General features: G+C 39.2%; 1 protein-coding gene across 1 annotated transcript in view; it reads right to left on the bottom strand.

The window, feature by feature from the left end:
* Window positions 1–10,671: 10,671 nt before the first annotated feature.
* LOC148033843 (uncharacterized) overlaps window positions 10,672–26,605 on the bottom strand; it is a 68,408-nt gene continuing 52,474 nt past the window's right edge. Inside the window, exons 8-11 of the mRNA XM_087681848.1 lie at window positions 15,744–15,786; window positions 15,574–15,636; window positions 15,425–15,469; window positions 10,672–10,933 (exon numbers count right to left, since the gene is read on the bottom strand). Of these exons, the coding sequence (XP_087537974.1) occupies window positions 10,871–10,933; window positions 15,425–15,469; window positions 15,574–15,636; window positions 15,744–15,786 (214 nt within the window). The 3' untranslated portion in view covers window positions 10,672–10,870. The remainder of the gene's footprint in view (window positions 10,934–15,424; window positions 15,470–15,573; window positions 15,637–15,743; window positions 15,787–26,605) is intronic.

The raw sequence follows: 26,605 nt of genomic DNA, 5'->3' as shown, positions 1-26,605 counted from the left end.
AGCTACACTACAAAATTATGATTTTGACATCACTCATACAAGGGGTAAAGACAATATAGTGGTTGATTCTCTTTCTCATATGTGGGCTTGCAAAGTTTCAACAATGACTAAGCTACATAGTGATTGAATTGAAGAACTACAGGAGGCTTATCTTTTGGATGAAGAGCTTGGTCATATTTTTCAGAAATTACACCAAGTTCTCATGGAAGTTAATTCGCATTATCAGTTTAAAAATGGCATTATCTGGTTAAATGGCAATATTGTTATTCCCTCTATTTCTTTTACTTGAAAATTTATGGAGGATTTACATTCTTTGCCTTTCGCTGGACATCTTGGAGTTTTCAAGACCTACGATAGGATCAATAAAAGATTCTATTGGAAAGGGCGTGGAAAGATGTTAAGGACTTTTTCATGCAGTGTATGCCTTGTCAGTAGAATAAGGACAGCACCCATAAGCCAGGAGGTTTGTTGCAGCCATTACCCATTCCTATAGGCAAATGGATGCACTTTACCATGGACTTCATTACTGTCTTGCCTACTACCAAAAAGAGATGGAATAGTATATATGTGGTAGTGGATAGACTCACTAAGGCAGCCAATTTCATTCCAACCAAGACCCAGTTTACTGCTTCTCAAGTGGCCAGTCAGTTCATGGCACAGTTTTTTGGACTACATGGATTACCGCATGTGATTGTTCATGACGGAGACTCAAAGTTCATGAGTAACTTTTGGTAGGCAGTATTCACATCCCTGGGCACTAAATTGGCTCCTTCTATAGCCTATTATCCACAGACTAATGTATAGATAGAAAGTGTAAATAAGTGGTTGGATACTTATCTTCGCCATTTCTGTTATGATGTCCAAAATTCATGGGATTCTTGGTTACACTTGGCTGAGTTTGCCTACAACAACTCCACCCATGCTAGCATTGGAGTTTCACCATTTGAGGCCATGTATGGCTATAAGGTGTCTAGCATCACTATTTTCTTGGAAGGAGATTCACACTAGTGACGAATCACAAAATCCTCAAGTGAATTTTTACCCACAAAAATCTCAATATTAGATGGAGAAGATGGATTGAATTTCTTCAAGAATTTGATTTTGAAATCAAATGTTGACCAAGGAAAGACAATGTGATAGCCGATGCTCGTAACAAGAAAACTTTCTTGAATTGATACTAGAGGAGCCCATAAGCAAAGGATTTCTTACAGGTTTGATTTCTATGCCTAACAATCCTATTATGGAGATTGTACTTGCCAAAATCCCTAATGATCCTATCTACCTCAATATAAAGAGGACTATGCAAATAGAAAGAGAAATCCTAAAGCAAAAAGACCAAGTATAGAGAATACCACATAGAAGGAGAGCCTTTGTATTACTAGCATAGATTGTGTCCCCAATAGTTAGAATCTTAAAAGAAGATCATATGGGAAGCACATGACAATCCACTATCTAGACATCCTAGTTATGGAAAGTTGGTGATACTCTAAAAAAGGCTACCATTAACTAGGAATGAAAGTTGATGTATTAAGATAATGTAGCTCAATGTTTGAGTTGTTATCCAGTCAAAGATGAAAGGATTAAATTGCCATGAGAGTTGCATCCACTTGATATTCCACAGATAAAGTGTGAATATATAAATCTAGGTTTTGTGGTTGGTCTTCCAATTATGCAACAAGGATATATAACTCAATTCCAGTGATTGTGGATATGTTGATAAACATGGCACGTATCGTTCACATAAAACCTACATTCAAAGCATCTAAGATCACTACATTGTTTACATTGTCAAAGAAATTTTTTGATTGCATGGTTTCCCAAAGAGGATTGTCAGTGGGACAAAGATTCATTGTTCACTTCCAAATTTTGGGCATATCTCTTTCAAGCTATTGGTATTCAACTATGCTTTAATGCAGCCTATCATCCCCAAATTGATGGGCAAACTAAAAGAGTCAAAGAAGTTCTGGAAGACATTCTAAGGACCTATTGCAATAGGGAGCCAAAGAAATGGATTGAATACCTGTTGCGCTAATAGAGTTTACCAACAATGCTTTATATAACAAAACATTGGCATAATGTCTTTTCGATTGTTATAAGGGCAAGAATGTATATCCACTCTAATTTTTTCCAATCCTGCCATGAGGATCGAAGCATCCACGAAAATATTAGAGGAGGTGAAAGTACAAAACAAAGCTATCTACTAGGATATTAAGGTAGCTCAAGATAGGAAAAAAATCATCCGTAGATCCCAAGAGAACTCCATAGACTTTCAAAAAGAAAGACATGGTTTTCTTAAGAGTTTGACTAAAGAAAAGTTATATATCTCTTGGCAAATTCAAGAAGCTCCATCCAAGCTATTGTGGAACTTACAAAATAGTCAAGTGTCTTGGTAGAAATGCTTATAGGCTAGAACTTTTACCTAACTCAAAGTATGCAATGTATCTCATGTAACCCTCCTAAAAGCGTACATCCCTAATTTGAAACATGTTCTTGATTATGAACAAATTATAGTTCCAACTCAAGGGATCCTTGTACAACCTAACAAAGTTCTAGAATTAGGGACAAACTCTACTCTTAGAGAATATCTTGTTCAGTGGATAGACTTCTCAAGAGAAGATGCAACATGAATCAAGGAGTCCATTCTTTCAAGACACTAGCCCAAGTTTCTCTCGAGACAAGGATGTCTTGATTTCTCTTAGGGAAGAGAATGTAATATGTTAGGACTTTCTAATCTTACAACAATTTCATTTATGCATTCTATCAAAAAGTTCATTATATTCATGGGAACTCGAGTCAATTGATAATTGCATTGAGATACATGTAATTTGCAACCCGACTCAAATGAGACCTCAAAACTTCTTATGCACACAAACCATGGCCAAGCCTAAGGAACAAAGAAAAACAAATTGAATGATTTGACCTTAGCTTAAAAAGGGGTAAAGGGCAATAAGAAAAAGGGAAGAAAGTAGCCATTTTTTATGTTGCTAGGTTGTCATCCCCTCAAAATCATTTTTAAATATGAAAATTTTTAGTAGTCCCCCCTCCCCCAATGATTAAGGGGGGCCATTAAATTGTCACACCACACCTCTCTACATCCATGTCTCTTCCCCTCTCCACTCCTCCCACCCTCCCCCGACATTGAGCACGAAGAGAATGAGAAAAAAAAAACTCTCCCCCTCCTCTTGCCAATAAAAGGCAATTCAGACCCCCCCCCCATCATGATGAATTAAAAAATCTTTCTCTCTACCTTCCTCTTCAGCTAACACCTCAAGATGCCCATGACATCATGGGATCTCCCCTCCTCCCCTCTTATAAATAGAGGCCATATGGCAAGACAAGAAACTAAATCCAAGCCAAAGGGCTACTAGAATGAGACACGAAGAGAGAGAGAGAGAGAGAGAGAGAGAGAGAGAGAGAGAGAGAGAGAGAGAGAGAGAGAGAGAGAGAGAGAGAGAGAGAGAGAGAGAGAGAGAGAGAGAGAGAGAGAGAGAGAGAGAGAGAGAGAGAAGTGAGTGAAGGGAGAGTTCAAATGGGGAGGTGGAGGATAACAAGCAAGCGAAGGCAAAGAAAGGAAGAAGATGGCTTGAAATTGACTAGTGAAGGCAATGTAGCCAAGGCAAGTCCCTTTTGAACTAGGTGTACATGATTGGAGACCCTCTCTCTTAATTTCTAACCCTTCACTCCCTTTATGTCATGCCTCCATGTAAATGTATTGATGTGATGGGATCCTTTCTCTTAATTTCTAACCCTTTACTCCCTTTATATCATAGCTTCACACAAATGTGTTGATGTGATGGAACCCTCGAATGTGACGAGGCTCTCATTGGCCATCAATGACACAGCTATCCATGCTAATGCTTAGAATAATGAAGTCCAGGCACCTTTCACATCTTATTTTAAATATATCGCTATGAACAAAACTAATGAATAGGAAGGATTACAAATAATATGCAAATGTGCTAATAATAGTAAGATTTAGACACGTGAAAAAAATTGAAAAGATAGAAGATTTGTTAAGTTCTTTTCTAAAATGCATTAAGAAAAATATGTATATGTTTAAATATATTCGATAAGAATTGATTATGATGACATATTATGCTTTTTTTTCAAAAGATATTCACTAACAATTGAGTAGGATGGATTAAGTACTCAATCATTATCGTCAAAAGAGAAATAATTAGATATAGTTTTACCTAATGAAATTATGTTACATCAAATTGTAATTTTAGAAATAGAAAGTGAAATTACTAGCTATAACTGACTGAGATAATATTAGATACCAAAATATTTTCTAATTAATCTAACAAATAGTCATAAAAACTTAAAAAATCACAAATGACTCAAATATGCTTTGTGCAATTATTCTTAACCCTTTTTTTAATATATTTTATATAGGACTAAGGATCGTTTCAGACAAAGAAGATCTCTCCTCTCTTGGCAAGTAACATGCATGAAGATGGTAGTAAGAAATTGATTGGATAATAGTAGGACCTAATGGCTTGCCCACAACGTAATCCCTAACATTTTTACATTGAGATAGCTCTAGCCCTCATAAAGGAGAGTTCTTACAAATCCACAACACTTATGAAAACATAATAGTAATTGAGGAACTGCAATGTGGAACAAAGATGAAGGACACACTTGCAAAGATGAAAGCATTCAAAAGAGCTTAGCTTATCAAGAATCAAAGTAGCAATTTAAGAACCATCCTAGATTCTAACTTATCCCGAATAGGTAGAACATATGATGTCATCAAGGAAGAAACTCATTGGTAAGTTTATTATTAAGTACTTAGGCACTAAAAAGTGTAGCATAATCATATCTTGGATTCACCCCTTCGTAGATGGGAAAGAGTGTTTACATATCTAACCGTGGTAGAGAGATTGGTGAAAACAAATTTCACATGAGTGCAAGACTTCAAACCTTCTTACATGATTGAGAATACATGAGGCACTAAAAAGAGTAGCATAATCATATCTTGGATTCACCCCTTCATAGATGGGAAAGAGAGCATTTACATATCCAACTATGATAGAGAGATTGGTAAAAACAAATTTTTCATGAGTAGAAGACTTCAAACCTTCTTACATGATTGAGAATCTAGCACCTATTACGTAGAGATTTTCATATCAATTTATAGCACAAACTAGAAAACTAATCCTTTTATTAGCTTTATTGTTGGAGATAGTCAAAAATCGAACATAATTAAGGCAAAGTCAAAATACTAAAGTATTGAAACAATAGTAAAAGATGGTCACATAAGATAACTAATTTTTTCGTGAGGAACACAAAGTCATTGTGTAGTTTTATACTCATTTTATAGCATTCAAGTTTATATCAAAATCTAATGTGCTTCAAGCTACAAAATTATGTTGAACTAGATAGGCGAATTTTATTAAGACTAGAAAAAAAGTCCAACATGCACTTAGATAACCCCAATATCCATCTCCAATACTTAGGTGAGTCAAGATAGTTCACAAGGCAAGAAACATAAATAGACTCATTAGGAAAAAAAATAACTTAGAATTATAAAAATCTCCTATAAAGATAGCAAAACTCATTGAAATAAAAAAATTATTTTATATTTTAACATGATAAAGAGTTGCAATCTCTTACAAAAATGTTGTCATATAATAATGCAAACACTGCTTGGAAAAGTTCATTACACGTACTTGATAAAAACTGATAATGGTTTATAGCTACAAATATTCTAAAAATAGTTAGTGACCTAAATACCAAAAAGAATTGATAAACATTGTGTCTCCCCAAGAGCAACAACTAGGGGCTTTTAACACGAGCCAAAGTTTTACCTACGTAGGAGCGCTTGACCAATATCTAGGCAAGAGGTCACATACAAAAGGTTCCCCCCCTTATGGCAGCATGAGAATCACGAGACTCTCGTCAATTTTGATAATGCTCGTACTTGGGCCTACTAGGGAAGAAACCTGCACGAATACAGTGTAACATGCATTAGGAGCCCAAGACTACGAGCAAGATGAATGCCCTTCAACAAGGTAACTATTTTGTATCTATGGCTCTTATAAGCGAAATTGACACTTAAATACTAGACTTATGAAAACAATTGCTTGGAAATAAATGCATCCTTGATTTCATGTACATACATCTAACCAAAACATGGAAGGAACCCTATGCTAAGGATTTATTAATGAAGTTCATTATACATGTCAAAATAGCATATGTAGCATATTGTGTTTAGATAACTAAAGAATGAAGAGATGCATGTGGCAAATGGATAAGTGATTACCCACTGGAATGCTTGATGAATGGGTGGCCTCAACATATCAAGTACTTTATACCAACAGAAATTAGGATAGGCACAATGATAACTTTCTAAAGTCTGGTCTTAGGTCCCAACTAAGCATCATTTTAGGGGGTTGAAACTAAGATTTTGCCTTGTGGGCACAGGGGTTGAGTCCAACCCTCCCCCCTATCTCTCACTCTTTGAACTAAGTGCACCGATTAGTCTATTATTAGTCCCTCGACGATTAGTTATAGTGTGGTCATCGTGGTTGAATGTCACGAGGACGTGAAATTTTGAGATGCTTTAATCTTACCGATAACATTTAACTATGTTACTAATCAAATATGCAAGGTTGTTTAGGATATGTGATGCACATGACAATTATTCCATGGTAACAAGCCAAGGACCCCAAGGATGCAGTGGTGTCAAAGGTAAAAGTTGTGATAAGTTATGCCAATAGAACTTTAGTGGTCAATTAGTATCAACCTTGACCTAGGACAGTTGTTTAGCCAATAGGTGACATTGGTGATACTAGGGACTGGCATTCATTAATTAATTAATGCTAGTCTAAGGGTCAACAAAGGTTGGGGACTACTCCAGGTTGCAAAGGGCCTAGCCACTTTAATTATGAATAGACATGTTTAATTTTGGTAGGGTTTGAAGGGTTGAAATTAGCTTTGAAAATTATTTAATTTTAAAAAGTAATTTAACTGTATAATGTTGAAATTTGGGTTTAGAAGATTGCCACTTCACAAAAATACCCATACAAACTAAGAAAACTGTTGTAGGGCTTTGGTCTTAACCGTTCATATAAGTTTTCAATTGGAGAAGAGAGAGAAGGCTACTAGTCCATTTGCTTAGCAAAAAACAACTGGTGAACCATCTCGAGCCATCAACAAGTAGCCCGCAATAGAAAAAGGCCCATCAAGGGCTAATGACATCATCAACTAGCTGGCAACAGCAATTCTAATGCTCCCTAGTTGCAGGTGATTGTTTTGTTACTAGTTAAAACAAATAGCACGTAGATTGAAGGGTTTCTCCACGAGAAATCTCTGAATTTTCTCTTTAGCATTCTCTCACCTCCTTGAGCCAATTTGCAGATCTCACCTTATCTCAGCAATTTGGCATAAATCTCAGCGAAATTTGATGGACAACAAAGAGAATTCTACTATAAATCCTAAATTTCTATGGAAATTAAGGTTTAGCAACCACCTTGGGACTCATGCCATCAGTAGAAGACATTGTACACTAAATTCACCAACTAAAATTGTGAAATTATCAAGGAATTCAAATACTAGTCCATCCATTGTGAATTTTGGGCAACGTTTGGCCTTTTGGGATCCAATTAGAGCAAGTCTTTGGTGATATACAAGGGGCAATTGGCCAATTTTTTGTGTTGATTGATTTACAATAAGGGGCTTTTGAATCAACTAAGGATATTGTGAAATCTCAACTTGTATACAGTCCATTAGTCAATAAAGATAAAGAAATACTGAAAATGGCTTCAGGACTAACAAGTTGTCTACTCTCCAAGAATTTTAAGAAAATTTGTGCATTTTTAGTTTATGTTTACTTACTAATTGTTGTAATTACGTGCTCGATCAAGAATCACCACCATATTCGAGAAGAAAGGATGATTTCATGGTTCCATTGCCAAGACACCACTCAATCCCTTGTGGTATGTCCAAGGCACCTGATTGCAAGTCAAAGCTTTGTGCTAGTGTCGCTTTTTTCATACTCAACTAAGAAATTACAACAATATGTATTCATACAATGAGATGGAATCAAGCAATGATGATGTCTCTCAATATGGAATTCACAAGGGGAAGAAGAAAATGCAATGCCTAATCTTGACCTTGGACGACAAGCTAAAAATATTACTGTTGGGTAAGATGCAGAGCCTTCAAGGGATAATGAGGCTAATGTGACCAGCAAAGTGAAGGGGAATTCGATGACTAGTTCAAGAATTGGATGGAACACTAGTAAATCTACTTATTGAATTGGCAAAGGATCCTCAATTGACATGATTCTTGAATGTTGTGAAAAAGGATAGCAAGGATAAGAAGAAATCATCTTCTACACCTTCTAGATAGCAAGGTGCACGAAAGGTAATGCCAAAGTCTTCACTTAAAGCTGCTAAAGATTCCAATGAAGTAAAGCAGTTGGTAACTACAAGACAAGGAATGCAAATGTAAAGCGAATATGAATGTGCCAATCTAATGGATTTTGGACAGTCGAGCATGCATGTTATGATGGGGAAACCAAGATACTTTGGTGGTAGCATGATTTTTCATATTATGGTTGGACAGGGACTGCATAGGGGAATGTATGGCACAAATACGTATGGTATACAACACCAAATACATGATGTGCAAGGCCCAATGTATTCGAGTATGGCTAAAATTATGCAAAACCCTATGTATGGCGGCATTGGTTTGATGTGTGAGACACAAAGTAGTATATTTGGTAATGCATATGCATCCTTTAATGTTTATAGGACTCAAGGAATGAGTGTAGATCATGCAAGTGTTGTGTTTGGTGTTGGTTTTGAAGTAAATTCAGCAAATGCAGTCTTTTTGTAGTAGCTAGTATATGACAACTTAACACACAAAGGAGTAGAAAAGACCTATGATGAGGGTGGAAAAGCAATGAAGTTTTGAGCCCTTCAATTGTGCACAAGATAGGCTAAAAGGTTTGATTTTCATTTAAGAGTTTGATGCACTTCACCAAATCCTCAAAAAGGCAACTACTTTCTTTAAGGAGAATGCATTATAACGGTTATCTACACTTCATGTAAGGTAGAGAATCCTCAATATGTATACAATTCAAGCAAATGTTTGTATCAAATCACTTGATAAGTTTCTTTAAGGTGGAAACCATGATAGCTTGGAATAAACTAGATATCAAGGAATGTAAAAATTTAAAGCAATATAATAAAAAGTTTTGGAATGTATTGTTGCTTGTCACTTCTTATCATCCCGTAGCCCTTCATGAGAAAGTGAAAAATATGTTTATGTACTGCCTAAAGGAAGCAAGGATTTTTGCATTAAATCCACTATCTCTAGTATATCTTAGCTCATAGAGACTACTACTACAATAAATAATTTGCTACATAGGAAGGATTCAAGCTTCCTAAAGAGTGGGGAGAAACTAAATAAAAGTCGTTTAAGTTTGAGAAAAGGGACAAATCTGAAAATCAACCTAAAAAGAGACCAAAACAACAAAGAAATGACTCAAAAACATTAGCACAGCATAGAAAATTAATGGTTGAAAATAAATCCTACTGATATGTAGGTTTGGTGCCTAACAGTAGCCCATAGAATAAGCCATCCTACAAAGTCAATGTAGCGCAATAGAAGATTATCAGCCAAGTGAATGAGCTATTAGAAAAATGGTTGATTCAACCCAACTTATCTTATTTTTGTTCTCTAGTGCTTTTGGTGTAGAATGTCACAAGGACCTAAATTTTTGAGATGCTTTAATATTGCTCATAACATTTAATTAAGTTACTAATCAAATGTACAAGGTTATTTAGCACATGTGATACATATGGCAATTATTTCATGGTAGCAAGCCAAGGAACCCAAGGATGCAATGGATGTCAAAGGCGAAGGACCCCAACTATTAGGTCTATACGATTCCTTAGATTCATCCTTGTGGATCAAGACTAGGTTCTTTGTTGCAATATAGACTACTTAGTCAAGTCAAAATCTCACAATTCATATAGAGTACAGATTGCAACCATCATAATGTGATCCTAACCAACTATCAAACATTAACTTATACTATGAAACAACGAGCACGTTTTATATACATTATTACTTTAAATAAATGATTACTGATTGCAACATTGATTAGAACACTAATTCTATAGTTAGCATATTAGAAGCCCAAACCCACTAGTATTGCTTTTTCCACTTAAACCAAAATCATGAGTCTCTAATGGATAGACATTTCAACTTCAGACAAATTTGAATAACGAGTTGAGCCTGTGTTTCACACTTTGAAAGTGAAATACCAACCCTTGATGGGTCTTTTTTATAGATGGTGTTCCCAACTTCAACTCAAGATTTGACATGTTTACTTCTCCCATCCAAGATCTGAGATGTGTTAGCAACACACGTGTATACCATCCCCTTGTGTACCCTATCATTGAGTTAGCGGGGGACACTATGGACCTCTAACATGTGTACGTCACACATACACACGCACGTGTACATATATATGCACATACAACATCACATGGTGGGTTATTTCCCCTTGCTCAATAATGCCCTTAATATAGCTATACAAAATAGCACATGCAAGGGCTTTCCTTGTATCAACCTGATTCAATTGGAGTTCTTCATCACCTTCATCTTTTCTCTTCAAAGTTTTTATCTTCTATTTGTGTGTTCATTCTTCCACTAACATTCTAACACAAAATAGATTATAATACACACTTTTGTTTACCTACAAATGCAATAACTTATATTGAATGTCTATTGACTTGTCTTGTGTGCACTTGGAACTTCAAAAATAAATAATCAGAGTCACTTTGATATTTTCCAAGTTTGTCACAATTAACAAATTTTCTAAGAAAATGATGATAGAGTTTTTTAGTCATATTTAAACTCTCTTCCTGGTAGAATGATCATATAAAATAACTTGCTCATATTCAGCTGTTTCAATCTGCAAGAGCCAACATCGTAAATAATGAAAAGCAACCTATAGTAGGAGGTGAGTTCCATAAACAACTACTAGAACTTTCTTTTAGTTTGGTAAAAGCATTACTAAACAAGTAATGAATATGTGTGTGTCTATGTGTATATGTATGCATGCGCGTACATGTGCATGTGTGTGAATCCAACTACTCCAAGTGCAATCTATAGTAAGAGGTTAGTTCTTGAAACAACCAATACAACTTTCTTTAGTTAGATAATGAATCATTACTAAACAAGAGATGGGTGTGTGTGCATGAGAGAGAGAGAGAGAGAGAGAGAGAGAGAGAGAGAGAGAGAGAGTTTGAAAGAGAACGATGTTGACTTGTGCTACATGTAGCCTTGTGCGCTGCCTATGGGGCACCTAGCCCTGACCTATGTATTCACTGCTCCATGACCTACCCTATGCGCTGCATGCTCTCCTGTAGGCGCATCCACCCACTACCCCTAGAGAGAGAGAGAGAGAGAGAGAGAGAGAGAGCGAGAGAGAGAGAAAGAGAGGAGGGCCGCCGGGGGTTGCTATTATTTTGCCCAGCGTGCCCCTTCTAATGCACTGATAGACCTGTGCATAGCCTTAAGACATCCACAAGCCTCTGCACATGTTGTCTTGCCTGATATACTTACTGCTCCTGCACATCAGCGTGCATGCTATACATTGAGGAATACTTGCCTGAAGCCAGAACTCCTACACCACTACCAGGGAGGTGTGATCAACCAATGGAATCAAGAAAGGAATCAACCATGCTAGAGTTGAATATTGCCTTCATTGATCAGGTTGTGGAGGATTTGGAGTACGCAGCTCGGATATGGATGTAGAAGAAATGGCCCCTTGCACTGAAATGATGACGCCTTGTCCAGAGGTGTAGCCAGGCTCTAAGGTTCTACCACCAAGCACACCCTTGACACCATGATGGTGGATTCTAAAGCCCTCTACAGTCTGAGCATCAAGAATGTTCTTACATACAGGTTACTTCAGTTGCTAATGATTCCCAAGATTTGGACTTGGAATATCTATTGAAGTTCGTCAATAAGCTGTTGGGTAAATATGGTCAACACAATCGGCAATCCTTCTTGGATCAGGACGAGGATTTTTGGATCCCACTGCGGATACTCAAACCATGTTGCACTCTTTTTCAATCTTTTATGAAAGAGGGGCCACCCTCTTCTTAACCAGCAAGATTCTAGTGCTTTCTTAAATCTGTCAATGGTTGCACTCCATATTACAAGGGGATTGTGTGGAAGAGATTTTTGTTCACCGGAGAGAGAAATAATAGTCTATCTGCTTTGCTAGAGAGCTTTGGAGCCAAAAACTAGATAGAGTAGGACTTGAGGGTGCTCTCTATAGATTCAACTTTCCTGAGAGTAAATAACATGGAATTAGAATGGAAATTTGACAAGAGAATTTCAAGATCACACTAAATTCCCCTCTTTAGTCTTATTAAGGTTATTAAAACTTATTACTAAAGGCTTATCCACATTGCATCCTGAACTGGTTCAAATTTCCTTATGCTCATATTGGAGAAAATAGATCAAATGGATCACCTAAGAATTACTTTCACACTCAGCTCGCCTTAAGTAATCAAAATTGGTGTGCAATAGGCTGACATTATGGCATCTATCATGCATCTCTTTGTAGGCAGCCTTCATAGGTTGCTGAAGAAATCTTGGCTTTGATCTCTCTTTATTGCTTCATTCCTTGGATGATCCGTTTTTGCTTCCATTGGCTACAACGCTAATGAATCTCATTTATCAGGTCTAGTTAAGATCGTACCAGCAAGCCAAACTGAAAACTTTAAGCAAAAATTTACAAGATCCTTCATGTAAGTCTCATGAATTCTTTTGAGGATTGCATGCCTCTCCTACTCGAGAGAATATGGTTAGACTTCAACATGCAGAGGATCGGATGATTATGGATCCACAATCAATTGTGCATATATATAGCAGTTACTTTCTACACCTTCTTGGTTCTGCATCTCCTTCTACTAAGTAGATTACCCATGCCCATTCCGCTTTTTATGCCTTGGTTGGAGATCAGGTGTCAGCGAACATTCATGTTGCTTTGAAGAGTGATATTCAAGAGGATAAGATTATGAATGTCTTGTTGCATTTGCCCAAGGACAAATGGGATGGCTTGACTAATGAATTCTTTGAGGCTTATGCTACTCGTTTGGCAGAACCCTTGAAAACTATGTGCCAACAAGTTTGGGAGATTGGATCATGCCTGCATTGTGAAAGGCAAGAGTTATCAAGCTAATTCCAAAAGTCCCTCACTCTCCGTGTTGAAACAATGGAGACCAATTTCTTTGATGGGATCTATGTCTAAAATCTTCTCGAAAGTGATGGTTAATTGCCTTCATAAGCTTCTCCCTAGCATTGTGCAACCTAATCACTATGTGTTTATCAAGGGTAGAAATATCTTACATATTGTGTTGAATGTTCAAATGGGCATTGACTATGCTAAGCACTCTAAGCAAAAGTCATGCTAGTTTAGTTGGATCTTGAAAAGGCTTTTGATTACTTGGATTTTGTCACTGAACTTATGTACATCATGGGTTTCAATCCATACGTCTTATTTCATATACATAGCTAGTGCAAATGCCTCTTTGCGGGTCATGTTGAATAGCGGGGTCAGTAAGCCATTTACTCTTGCACACTCAGTCAAACAAGGATGTCATTTGAGTCTCTTATTCTTTTGCCTTGGTGACCAATGCAATCTTCTCCATGTTATCTCATTTGGTGGGCATGAGACAGCTAGCTGGCCTTTATCTTTCTTTTGGCCAATGGCCTATCATTAGCAAATGACAATTTTATGATTCTCAAAGCAAAATGCGATAACCTCCACAAGGCATTGGACATTCGGAATCTTTTCAAACATGCTTCATCTTCTTATTAATGTTGCCAAGTCCTCTGTTATTGGTTGTACTGAATCTGATTTGTAGTCCTCGCAATGGCAAGTTATGGTGATTCCCCGTGATAATGTTGCAAAGCATCTAGGATATTTCTTAGATATTGATGTTCCATCAAAGCAATTGCTATTTTCACAAATTAGAATTCAAGTTTATTTACTGGAAATCACAAATCTGGTCTTTTCCATATGCACCTTAAAGTGAGACAGTCCATTGTGCTACACATGCTCACTTGTTTTTTTCCACTTTTGCCTTGGATGGTCGCTACCTTGAAGGATCTTACTAGACACATTCGTTTTATGTTATGGAAAAATGACTCTCTTCATGTCAGTATCTCTTGGAGCCATGTTTACACCCCTTGTACATAGTGATATTTGTGAGCCCATGCATGTCAAATCCATCAAAGCAAAAGTATTTGCATGCTTTAAAACCTTCTTGTTCTTGGCTGAAAATGGCAGTGGATACAAGCTGATTACTCTCTATATACATCAAGGCAAGGAATGCATATCACAGTGAGTTTAACTCTCTTTTGCTGAAAGGTGAACATCAATGTACTATGCCTTACCTCAACAAAATGGTGTGGCTGAAAGTAAGAATCGGACTTTGATGGAGAGAGCACGTTATATGCTTTCACACGATAAGTTGCTGCCAAAGTTTTGGCTTGATGCTATACATTCATGTCTTTGGCCGTTTGGCATATACTTTGATGCAACAACCACAAAGACATAAGTTGCAAGACAAGAAATTCAAGTGCATTTTCATTGGTTACAGTGCAGAAATCAAGGGGTACCACTTGTATGAACCCTCTACAAACAAAGTTTTTGTGAGTAGAGATGTAGTACTCACTAAACATTTTGGCCTGCCCTTCATGGACTGCAAAAAACAGCCCAATGTGGGGCCTATGGATATGTTTGACAGTTTGCTACTGTTGTTTCAGCAAAGTACACCTGAATTTGATCAATTTCAGCAACCTATTGAGCGTTTACAGCAGCAAACACATGCTGAATAGCAGCTTGATTTTCAATCCATTGATCAAGGCACTGCTAATGATGAAGTGACCAATGAGAGGGTTGGTATTCGGGAGGCTAAAACAGTCCCTAGATGGCTGCTGGATGCATTATGGGACAGCAAACAGTCCATTTCACTTGCCAGTAGAACTAGAGCAGCTACTCCCCATGCACAAGGTAGCTTGGTTTTGCACAAGCACTTGTAGCTATTGCATTATGGTTTGGTTTATTGTGCTTGCTAGATAATGTTACTATTCCCTTCAGTACATGTCTAGTGTGTCTAGGTGTTTCAACTATGCATGGATTAACATAAGACATGCAAGTGCAAGTTTAGATACACTGAAAGTCCAATTACATAAATCTGGAACCATCCAAGGTGCCAATCCGCTTTGAAGGAAAATGAAATAGAAAGAAGTCTTAGCTCTCTCCAAAGCATATTTTTCAAAATCTTTCAGCTGTTAATGCTTCTTACAAAGAATCCTCTAATGTACAGATTTTAGTGACTGTAAGAGATTATGAGAATGAAATCGACATAAACCAGGTTGATACCATTGTCCGAGTGGAATTATCCCCTGTCTCTCCATTAGGGTCAACCTGTTGTGAGGCATTGCTTTGTTAAAAGATCCCATATTAAACTGCCAAGAATTTGACTCAAAAACAGCTGATCATAACTATGTTTATAAAGTCTTGAGAGTTACATTTAATATCTTCCTATCCTTCTTATTTTTGAACATAACTCCATCTGCACTATCAGCTACAACCTAGATGAAATTGTAAAATGAACTTCAGAAAACACTACTGCTAAAAGAATTAGAAGAATACTAAAAATTATTAAAACTGGAAAAAAGAGAACAGGATGTAACAGAACCTGAAAGTTTGATGAAGAGTTTGCATAGGAGTTCAATGTGACCCTACCAATGCCAAAACATTATTAATGTTTTTTTAAGACGAAGGCAATGAGACAAAGGAGAGAAAAGGGAATGTGAGAAAGAGTTACATGTTATCCAAATTAGGCAATATCTGACTAAGTGCCATGTATACGTGTCATCAAAAGAACAGCTGCGAAAGTATAGGTCAACAACATGGCACATGGAAAGATCATACACAACCATGCAAAGCACATTGATTTGCTTGGCGAAGGCAAAATTTGTTAGTTTTGGAGCACCCAACAACAGCATAGCCAAGATGGTGTACTACTGAAGCCATGGTGGACAATGGTGATAGGGTACCATTAGTGATTAAAATAGGTGCTTAAGTGAATAATTAGACTGCATTTTTGTGCACATTGTAGACTCAAGATGGGTAGAACAAGGCTAAATGTTTCTTGATATGAGTGCTTGCTGATCTAGGCACATACAAGCATTTAGATCATCTATGACATCATGTGAACTTTGTTGAGCTAAAATACCACTACATGCTGAATTAGCCTCTTAAACAGCCCCAAAAATGTGTCAAAACCCTAAAATGGTGCACAGTTTGAGGGAGTTCAAAATGGAGTGCCATACAAGGTCTTGAAACTTGCTATAACTAGGCAGGCTGCCCTCCATTCAGTTCAATCTTGTTTATACAGGTTTCAGGTAATCTAGCTTCACTGCCCACGTCCCATTCAAGGAGGACATCTCAGCCGAGGCTGCCAACATTGTCTGCATCCATCTGGCACCTATTTCCAGCCTCCATCACATAGTCCACACTGTTTTTGCTGCATTTATTGCGTTTGCTACATCATCTACAGCCGGTGACCTGCCCTACTGCTACGTGTGTGATCTGTGGCTGTTGTACAAACTAACACGTCATCATACCTATGTTTTAACTACCGTTAGCCTGGCACGTCATCATACCTGCGTTTTTGCTGCCATTAGTTTACCGTGTCATCAGCAGCCTACTGTGTTTGCAGTTTTCTCTCCCCTCTACCTATCCGACACTGATCCGCCATCACCCTTGCTGCGTTTGCTACTATCAAACATCTTGGATGTTGTCTTGCTGTGTTTCAGGATCTGTCAAGGGTACAACACACTCCCGCTCATCACCTCTGCCTGAATCCTCAAGACACAAGAGTTCAAGGTACAGTTTTCACTCCCTACACGGTTTGTTTGCTGCATGATCATTGTATATTTAGTATTCATTCGTTCATTTAGATTTCCACAGTGTTCATTGCAACCAAGCTTCCTTCAGTGGATGGATCGTAATTCTCTAATTACAACTGAATTACAGCACTAAGCATTTATTTCAAAACCGAAAACACAAATTTTACCTACTATTCTTTGGACAATGGACACCAGTTGGCCCCAAAAATGGTGCCCCTTTTGGTATTTCTTTAGCTTTATTAAAGTAGAAGTTGATTTACAATGGGATTCTCCCAATCCCCTTCACAATCCAAACTCCCCTTGTTGTCCAAAGTGACCGACAAGTCCGTGTTCACCCACTTCAAGAAGAGTGGAAATGCCCCAAAATTTATGGCCGGCTAGTCCTCCACCTGATTTCAACTGAAAATCAGCTTCAACCCTAAATAATTCAGGTCTTAAGAGTCTTCAATGTTTGGCACACTTCCCGAGGCAGCTGCTAAACCCTAATTTTTGCTTAAATTAGGGTTTACAATAGACAAAACTGAAATTCCTTAGCCTCCAAGGGTCTAAATGTTGAGAGCTTAGAGACTAGGGAATGAGAGAGAATGCTACGGAGAGAAAATTCAAAGTTTTGCCACAAGAAATGACTGAAAAGTTAGTCAAATAAAGCTATTACCCAGTCCTGACAGCAATAAATGCTGTCGTCTACACTCGGAGGCCCAAAATCTGCTGACGCCTTCAACCTGGGCATGTCGCCCGACTGCCTACGATCTCATGCAATTGTTGGCTGCTCCAAATCTGCAAACACGTGCTGGTAATGGCTGAAACTCAGTTCACGATGGTTATTCCAACTCCTCACGATGTATTTCAAGCAAGAAGGAATGATCCTCTCTCTCTCTAAGCTTTCATTTTTTCTCTCCCAGTCTTCTCCACGTTTTTCCCGACTTCCCTTTAGAAAATATAATAAGTGGCAGCCTTTCCAAATGAATTTTCAGCATTATCCACATTATTATATTAATTTTTAGTGTAAAATTACTAGAATTTAATATAATAATTATTTCAATGCCTAGAAAAATAGTATAACCAGCTAGTAATTAAATTGGCTAGGTCATTTCATCTCACAAGTATCCCTATGCCATTTTTGACCATCGGATCAGTATTTAAGTACCATTAAACACCATATCTCTAGCATCACCAACTAACACTTATGGCCAAGTAAATGACCTAGGCCAATAACTACACCAAATACCACCTAGTATTTGTACAACATAACTAACTACAACTTTTGCCTTTGACATCCACTGATTCCCTCGGGCCCTAGGCTCATTAAGTTGCATTAACCTCAATTGCACCTCACATGTGCAACATCTATTAAACATCTGATTAAAAATTAATCTATCTTGATTGTTTACATCTCCGCGAGGTGAGGCTTGCAAAAATACATGTCCTCATTATATTCATTGTCTCTAAGTTATCCTAACCTTGTGTTCTGTTGAGTTTATGCTTTATCATATGCTTTCATTTAAGTTTCTGTGTTAGGATATTTCTGCACATGGTATTTGAGCAAGGTTCTCTTTGATGAAACCTCTGCCTTTAATCTGAAAGCCCTTCACAAGAATCAGAAACAACAAGAGGGCAAGATGACTTTGAACAAATCTTCACCATATCATCATGATGCTCCCAAAACTAGAACATCGAGACACAAGATTGAGTGGGCTTCACACTGTAAAAAAATTACACAGCACAGCGAACAGAATCTGAGAAAGAGATAGAGAGTACACAATAGATAAGAGGAGAATCAGTAAATTCTTTAGCTCCAAACAACTGATACAAAGATGGCTTTGTCCACCCGTGCGCTTCCACTGTGTGAAGCTTAGATGGCGATCTAAACAGAAGATAGGTGAAGAGCTTAAGGCTAGCTGGAACAACAACTCTGACTGGGTGAAAGATGAATGATGGATGGCTATGAAGGGGTTTAGCTTTTATAGCCCACGAAGGCCGTTAGGTCGGCCTGACTGACCTACCATATAAGCCTCCACTAGTCGGCCAGGGAATATTCCCGAACCCCAAAATAGGGGCCCCTTTTAACTCCCTTACCCCGCAACTCGATGCAATGCGCCTCCAGCTGCTACCAGCTTAACCACTCCGTCTAACCCAAAGATTAGACCCACAACGGTCACCTTTTTGCCATCCGATCACATAGACCTCATCTGCTATACAAGTCAAGACTCAACCAATGTCCGGGCTCACATTTGGCTTCTCCTCATAATGGGGGCCTTACAACTTTAAGCACCATGGATCATTGGTGGCACCTAATGAGGGTGGGATATTGATCATATCTAACACCCCTCCTCAATGTCCACCCATAGGTGAACTATCTCCTCGGCCCAATGCCGAGTCTCTGAAGATGAACTTGAAGCAGATCCTTCATAAGTGCTTTGGTGAAGATATCTGCTCCATTCTCCTCTGTTGGATAGTAGACCAGTTCCACTATCCCATCCTCCATCAAATCACGCACATAGTGATACTGGATCTCTATATGTTTGGTGCGTGCATGAAACACTAAATTTTTGGCAATGGCGATACAACTCTGATTGTCACATCTCACCACAGTTGGTTCTTCATCCTGCACTCCCATATGCCATAGAATCCTTCTCAACCATACAGCTTCACATGCAACAAAACAAGTTGCCTTATACTCTGCTTCGGTAGAAGACAATGCCACTGTTGGCTACTTCTTACTAATCCAAGAGAAATTTCCTGAACCCAAAGAGAAACAATAACCAGAAACTGACTTCCTAGAATCACTGTCTCCTGCCCAATCTGAGTCAATTCCCTACAAGAGAAGTTCCAAAACTGTATGTGATACCATAGTCAAGAGTTTCCTTCAAGTATCTGAGCACCCGCATCCCAGCCTTCCAATGACTCTCATGAGGTTTGTTTGAGAACCTGCTCAAAACACCAACAGCAAAACTGATATCTGGTCTGGTGTTACACAAGTAGATCAGACTGCCAACCAACCTCCTATACCTCCCAATGTCTGCTAGTGTTGATGTATCCTCGACGGATAACTTTGCATTCACCTCTATAGGTGTAGCTATCTCCTTGCACTCGGTCATGCCAAATGCCTTCAAGATCTCCCATGCATACTTCTTCTGAGCAACTGAAGATCTTTCCAGACTTCAATTCCCAAACAATAGTGTAGCAAGCCCAAGTCTGTCATTTCAAACTCAGAACTCAAAGCCTTTCGAGTTTGGTTGATCATATCTTCATAGTCACCTGTAATAAGAAGGTCGTCCACATATAGGACAATCACTACAGACTTTTTACCATCCCTGTAAACATACAAGTTAGCATCTGAGACATATCTTTTGAAGTTTAGGTTTAAAAAGAACTTATCTATCCGCTGGTACCATGCTCTGGGGGCTTGTTTCAGCCCATACAATGCCTTCTTCAGCTTACACACTTTGTTCTCAAAATGGGGGGCCTTAAATCCTGGTGGCTGAGCCACATACACCTCCTCCTTGAGGTCACCATTTAAGAGCGCTGACTTAACATCCATTTGGTACACTGGCCACTTCTTGTGGGCAGCCACTGCAAGTACCGTGCGAATAGTGGTCATTGTGGCAGTTGGGGCAAATGACTCTTGAAAATCAAACCCTTCAACTTGTGAAAATCCTTGGGCAACTAGTCTAGCTTTGTACTTTTCTAAGGTACCATCAATCTTGTACTTTACCTTCCAGATCCACTTGGTGCCAATAACCTTCCGCTTTGCTGGTCGATCCACTAGCTCCCAAGTGTCATTCTTCATTATGCTGTCATACTCCGCTTGCATAGCAGCCTTCCATGATGGATCTGCAAGTGCTTCTTCCAAGTCAGTTGGCTGCTTTACTTCTCTCATGATCTCAACCATCAAGGCCATATTGACTATGTGAGTAAAAGCCCTCCTTTGCTCCTCTATTCTCTGAGACCTCCTTGGTCTGTCTGCCTTCTCCTCAACAGATGCAGACATAGGATTATTGTGGTCATAGAGCTGCTTCACCCAGCGCGGCAATGGCTTTTCCGGTGGGGTGATGTCAGGTTGGTGAACTTTTTCCTCATCATCTGAAGATGATGCTTCCTTTCCCTTAAGGATAGGGACAGCTCTCGAGACAGGTTCATAGTGGACTACTTCTTTGCTTGATGATAAAGTGGAAGAACTTGCATTCTCCTCCTCCACTGTATGCGGCTCCTCCTTGAATACCACATCACGGCTCGCGATGATCTTCTTTGCCTCTTGGTCATATAATTTGTAAGCCTTCTGCTCATCACTATAACCCAAGAAGATACATTTTCTGCTTTTTGGTTTTAACTTGTTTCTCTTCTCATCTGGAACATGTGCATAACATTCATATCCAAAAATTCTAAAATGTGAGACAGATGGTTTGTTACCAGTGTAAGCCTCATGAGGTGTTTTTCCCTTAAGAGCCTTTGTGTAGCTCCGATTTAGAATGTAGACTGTAGTATTAACAGCTTCAGCCCAAAAATGGTTAGGCAATCCCTTGCCCTTTAGCATGCATCTTGCCATCTCCGCAATGGTGCGATTCCTGTGTTCCACAACACCGTTCTGTTGAGGTGTGTGAGGCGTCGTCAATTGACGCTTGATCCCTTTGCTCTTGCAAAAGTCTTCAAACTCCTTTGAGTTGAACTCACCACCACCATCTGTTCTAAATTTCTTCACACTTTTCCCTATTTCACTCTCAACAAGTTTTAGCCATTCTTTAAACTTACCAAAAGCTTGACCCTTAACACAAAGAAAGTACACCCACATCTTCCTACTGTAGTCGTCGACAATCAACATAAAATAAGAAGATCCCCCCAAGGCCTGTGTAGGCATCTTACCACACAAGTCAACATGCACCAACTCTAGAGGAGCCTGTGCTCTATTCTTGCTTTCTTGTGGAAATGCCTTTCTCTGTTGCTTGCCCATCATACAAGCTTCATATGGTTCCTTCAATTCAGTTATTGTAGGTAGATGAGCAACCATACCTTGCTTTTGCATCTCCTTCAACACTGCAAATCTGATGTGTCCTAACCTTTCATGCCAAAGCTTACTTGTGCCCACTCCAGCGGTGGCTGTAAGAGCACTTAGCTCATACAAGTTGTTCCTTCTTTCTCCTTTGCCAGCACTATCAAGAATTTCTGCACCTGTTTTCTTGAACCTCACTTCATGACCAAGATCAGTTATGGCAGCAACCGATAACAGATTTCTCCTGATTTCGAGAACATACAACACATTTGAAAGCTTTTTGACTTCACCATTTGCAGCAACAAAAGAAATAGTACCTGTGCCAGCAGCAGGGCATTTAGCATCATTTCCAACCGTCACAGTGATGGATTCTTGTAGAGGCTGCATAGAACTGTATAGACCTTTCTTGTTGGTCATGTGACGGGAGGCTCCACTATCCAACACCCATGAGTCAGTGGTAGATTCTTCTTGCGCAGAGGAGCACACTTCCTCAATGGTCACCATGAATAATTCCAACTCTGCTTCAGCCGTATTGGCTGTCTCTTTCCCTTTACTTTTAAGGGTACCATTCTTTTCATCTGCCTTCTTGACACGACAATCTGCAATTGCATGTCATTTCTTCTTGCAGTAGAAGCACTCTCCTTGAAACTTCTTCTTGCCGCTCTTCTTCTTTTTGTCACCATCATTTTTTGTGGAGGAACTACCTTTGCCTTTTGTATTGGCAGAGAATGCAGCATCTCCATTATTGCTTCCTTCTCGAGCTTTCAGCCTCAACTCCTCCTCCATCAATAATGGACAAAATTCCTCAAAAGTCAAAGCTTGAGATCTCACCTGAGTATTAAGGGCAGTTACTAGTCCATTAAACTTTTGTGGACAAATCCGAAGACACCTCCGAGCTAGCTCTTCGCTAGTCTTTTGTATCCCAGCGCCAACCATCTAGTCACGCAAATTCTTAATCTGAGTGATGAATGCTTCAACCGTCTCTCCTTCAGCAAACTTCTCCGCTGCTAGTTGATTCTCCAAGTTTTGAATCCTTGTTTGGTTTCGTGTTTCATACTCACTCCTTAGTACATTCCAAGCCTCTGACGCTTTGGTTGTATGTTGAATCAAAGTCAGAATACTGTCAGAACAGCTTGTAACTAAGGTACACAATGCATTTGCATTCCTTCGTTTCCAAGCTCGTAGAAGATCTGCATTCGGAGGAATCATCACACTAGAATTTGATGGGTCGGGGGTAGGCTGTGGTTCTGCATCAGTCCCCAGCACAGTCTCCAAAAGCTCATAAGAATCAAGGATAGTTGTAATTTTGAACTTCCACAAGGTGTAGTTTTTACCATCTAACTTGCCTTTGCTGAAGGTTGGTGGACGAATCCTCAGTGTTTGAATAGCTGGTACAGCAGCACCACCTCCTGCACTGCTTCCTGATGCGCCAGAACCGCTTTCGGAAGTCAACATAGTTTCTATTTGCTGTTGAAGCCTTTGCCTCTTACACACTCTCCGATCTCTAGAGCTCCCTGGGCTCTGATACCATGTATAAAAAATTACACGGCGCAGCGAACAGAATCTGAGAAAGAGATAAAGAGTACACAACAGATAAGAGGAGAATCAATAAATTCTTTAGCTCCAAACAACTGATACAAAGATGGCTCTATCCACCCGTGCGCTTCCACTATGTGAAGCTTAGATGGCGATCTAGACAGAAGATAGGTAAAGAGCTTAAGGTTAGCTGGAACAACAACTCTAACTGGGTGAAAGATGAATGATGGATGGTTATGAAGGGGTTTAGCTTTTATAGCCTACGAAGGCCGTTAGGTCGGCCTGACAGACCTACCATATAAGCCTCCACTAGTCGGCCAGGGAATATTCCCGAACCCCAAAATAGGGGTCCCTTTTAACTCCCTTACCCCGCAACTCGATGCAATGCACCTCGAGTTGCTACCAGCTTAACCACTTCGTCTAACCCAAAGATTAAACCCGCAACGGTCACCTTTTTGCCATCCGGTCACATAGACCTCATCTAATATACAAGTCAGGACTCAACCAATGTCCGGGCTCACATTTGGCTTCTCCTCATAATGGGAGCCTTACAACTTTGAGCACCATGGATCATTGGTGGCACCTAATGAGGGTGGGGCATTGATCATATCTAACACACACCTCACTCCTCATTCTAACATGGCTGGAGAGTCTTCAAACTACCATGGAATCCATAGATCATACTAGATCTCACAAATACGATATCATCCTTGTGTATTAAGGTCAACAATAGATTAAAGACAATTTGAGTTTTCCCCTTTAGATTTGGTACACTAACCTAATGATTTTGCAAGAAGGACGGAAGGTCCACAAAGGACTAATCGCATTGACATGAAAATTGGCATGGAGTACAAACCATTTTCCTCTCTACCACAATAATCTCCATCTCTACCTCTTTCATCTTTTCCATACACTTCTCACTTTCATTTACTCCTATGTCAGGTATACATCAATACTTCTCAATCTTTTGAATTTACTTCCTCTTTTCCACAAGATATTGGTGATGCTCAAGATGAAGGAACTCTTCATACTAAGTATTGGTTCATAGGCTCCAAAGACTACAGATTTTTCCATTTGAACTCCAAAAACGGTAAGCAAAATTTGCAAGATTCATTGGTAAGTGCTTCTTCTTTATCTATTCCTTCAACCTTAATCTCATGGTCAAATTGATTTTGGTGAATCATCTTTTTCTCATTTGTATTTAATGGAAAAAAGGAACCTACCTCATTTCCCACTACTATACAAATGACAAATCCATTTAATCTTCCATCTATCCCACCCACTAGTTTTGCTAGCTACACCTTCCTTTTAGCCTCCATTAAGCGCATCTTTCATGTCTTCACACATCACACCAGGGGATCCTTCACCCTTAGACACGCCCTTTAGAACCTCATCTTTTCCTCAATTGGGTGGTGTCTCCGTGATGGATGTTCATCCCCCCATCCATACACTTTTAGGTTTTTCACGGCTTGGGAATGCCACCTAGCCATCACTGAGTATGGATCAATTGGTACCACAATTTGCCTCCATGGCATTACCTAGTGGGCCTTCTAGTCATTATGTTATGCCCTAGACAACTATTGGACAAGGGTTACAAGTCTCGGTGCCTCCATCTCCACTAGCACTTTATGGTAACATTCATGTTCTAGTGCCTCCGCATCTATCAATACCCATATGCCCATTGGACATTTTCAGCTTGTTTCTACCTGCCCACCTCCTTCGCCTCCTACTTATCTCCCTCCATCACCTCTTTATCTATCTTATTCCACTTATCCAACACCTCACCATTCTTCCTCCTAATCAGCAAACATGTCTTTAATGGTACTACTCATTTTAACAAGTCGAAACTTCACTACTTGGTCAAACCTGATGAGACATATCCTTGACTCACAAAACCTTTGGAATCTTATGCAAGGGTTGGAACCCTAACCTAATCCCACACTTGTTCTATACAAGATTTTCCGCTCGTGGAAAGCTAGGAATGCTTCCACTATTGTCAAGTTGATGCAAGGTCTATTACCTAAATTTCATCCATAGCTTCAATAGTTTAACTTAGCATCCAAGCATTGGGCACACTTGAATGACCGTTATGCGGCTCAAGATAGAACCCGTTGAATCAATTTGAATCATGAGCTCCAAAACTTCAAAATAACTGACTAGGGTGACTTGAAAGTCAAGTGGGCTAAATATCAGTACCTTCTCGCCAAGTTCTCTACCACAGGAGCTCCTAAGTCCTCGGATGATTAGGTTACATTGTTTCTAACAAGCTGCTGAGGAAATACTTTCATTTTACGCAGTAGGTGATCTCACCACCCACTATGTCTACATTGTATAAATTTGAGTGTCAACAACTACGTTACACTCAGCTATTCAATGTTTGACCTCTACAAAGGGGACTGTCATTGCTTCTTCTCAAAAGGGGCAGCAAGGAAAGGGTAAACAAAATCAGAACTCCAATCCAAATTGAAAAGAAAAGCAGAGTCAAAATCAAAATCAAACTAGTGAGACCCAAGAAAACTCCCAATCATCTCTAAAATCCGAGTGGCAAAATTACCAAAGAAAAACTGGTATTGTTAACATTGTCAAAAGGTTGGCCATTTTGACAACAATTGTCGATCAAAGGCAAGAGACACAGTACCAAAAGCTAAGACTCAAAACCCACCCCTTGGTCGAGTAACCCCTAGCAAGGGAGATAGGTGTTGAGCTAAAACACGCCAACTGATTAGCATCTTTAGGCAGCCCCAAAACATGGTTAATTAATGAAAAATGCAAAATTTGTGTGCAGCTCCAAAAAATTTCACTTGTCCCCCAAAACCCTAAGTTTTGGAAATAGACAAGCTACCTACCATTTAGCCTCATCCTGTTTTTGCACATTCTCACTCCTCTACTATGTTTGATCCGTCTACCATGGCCAACCCACAAACTACCTCCTCCTTGCATTCACACTCTCCATCAACCAGGTAACACGTGGTACCCCTCCCTCATCATCAAGCATCAGCCATGCAATCTGCGTTCCGGCCTTTTCTCACCAAGGTAGCAACTGGCAACCATTATCTACCTACTAGCGACCATCTTCTACCTACTCGTAGCCATCCTTCAGCTACATTTGCAGCTTCCTACTGC

This window comes from Lygodium microphyllum, chromosome 7, assembly GCF_053477565.2.
Source record: "Lygodium microphyllum isolate KBCC chromosome 7, Lygodium_microphyllum_v1.1.10, whole genome shotgun sequence".
NCBI classification, from domain to species: Eukaryota; Viridiplantae; Streptophyta; class Polypodiopsida; order Schizaeales; family Lygodiaceae; genus Lygodium; species Lygodium microphyllum.
Note: the sequence above shows the minus strand (reverse complement) of the source record. Positions and strands in the feature narration are given on the sequence as shown.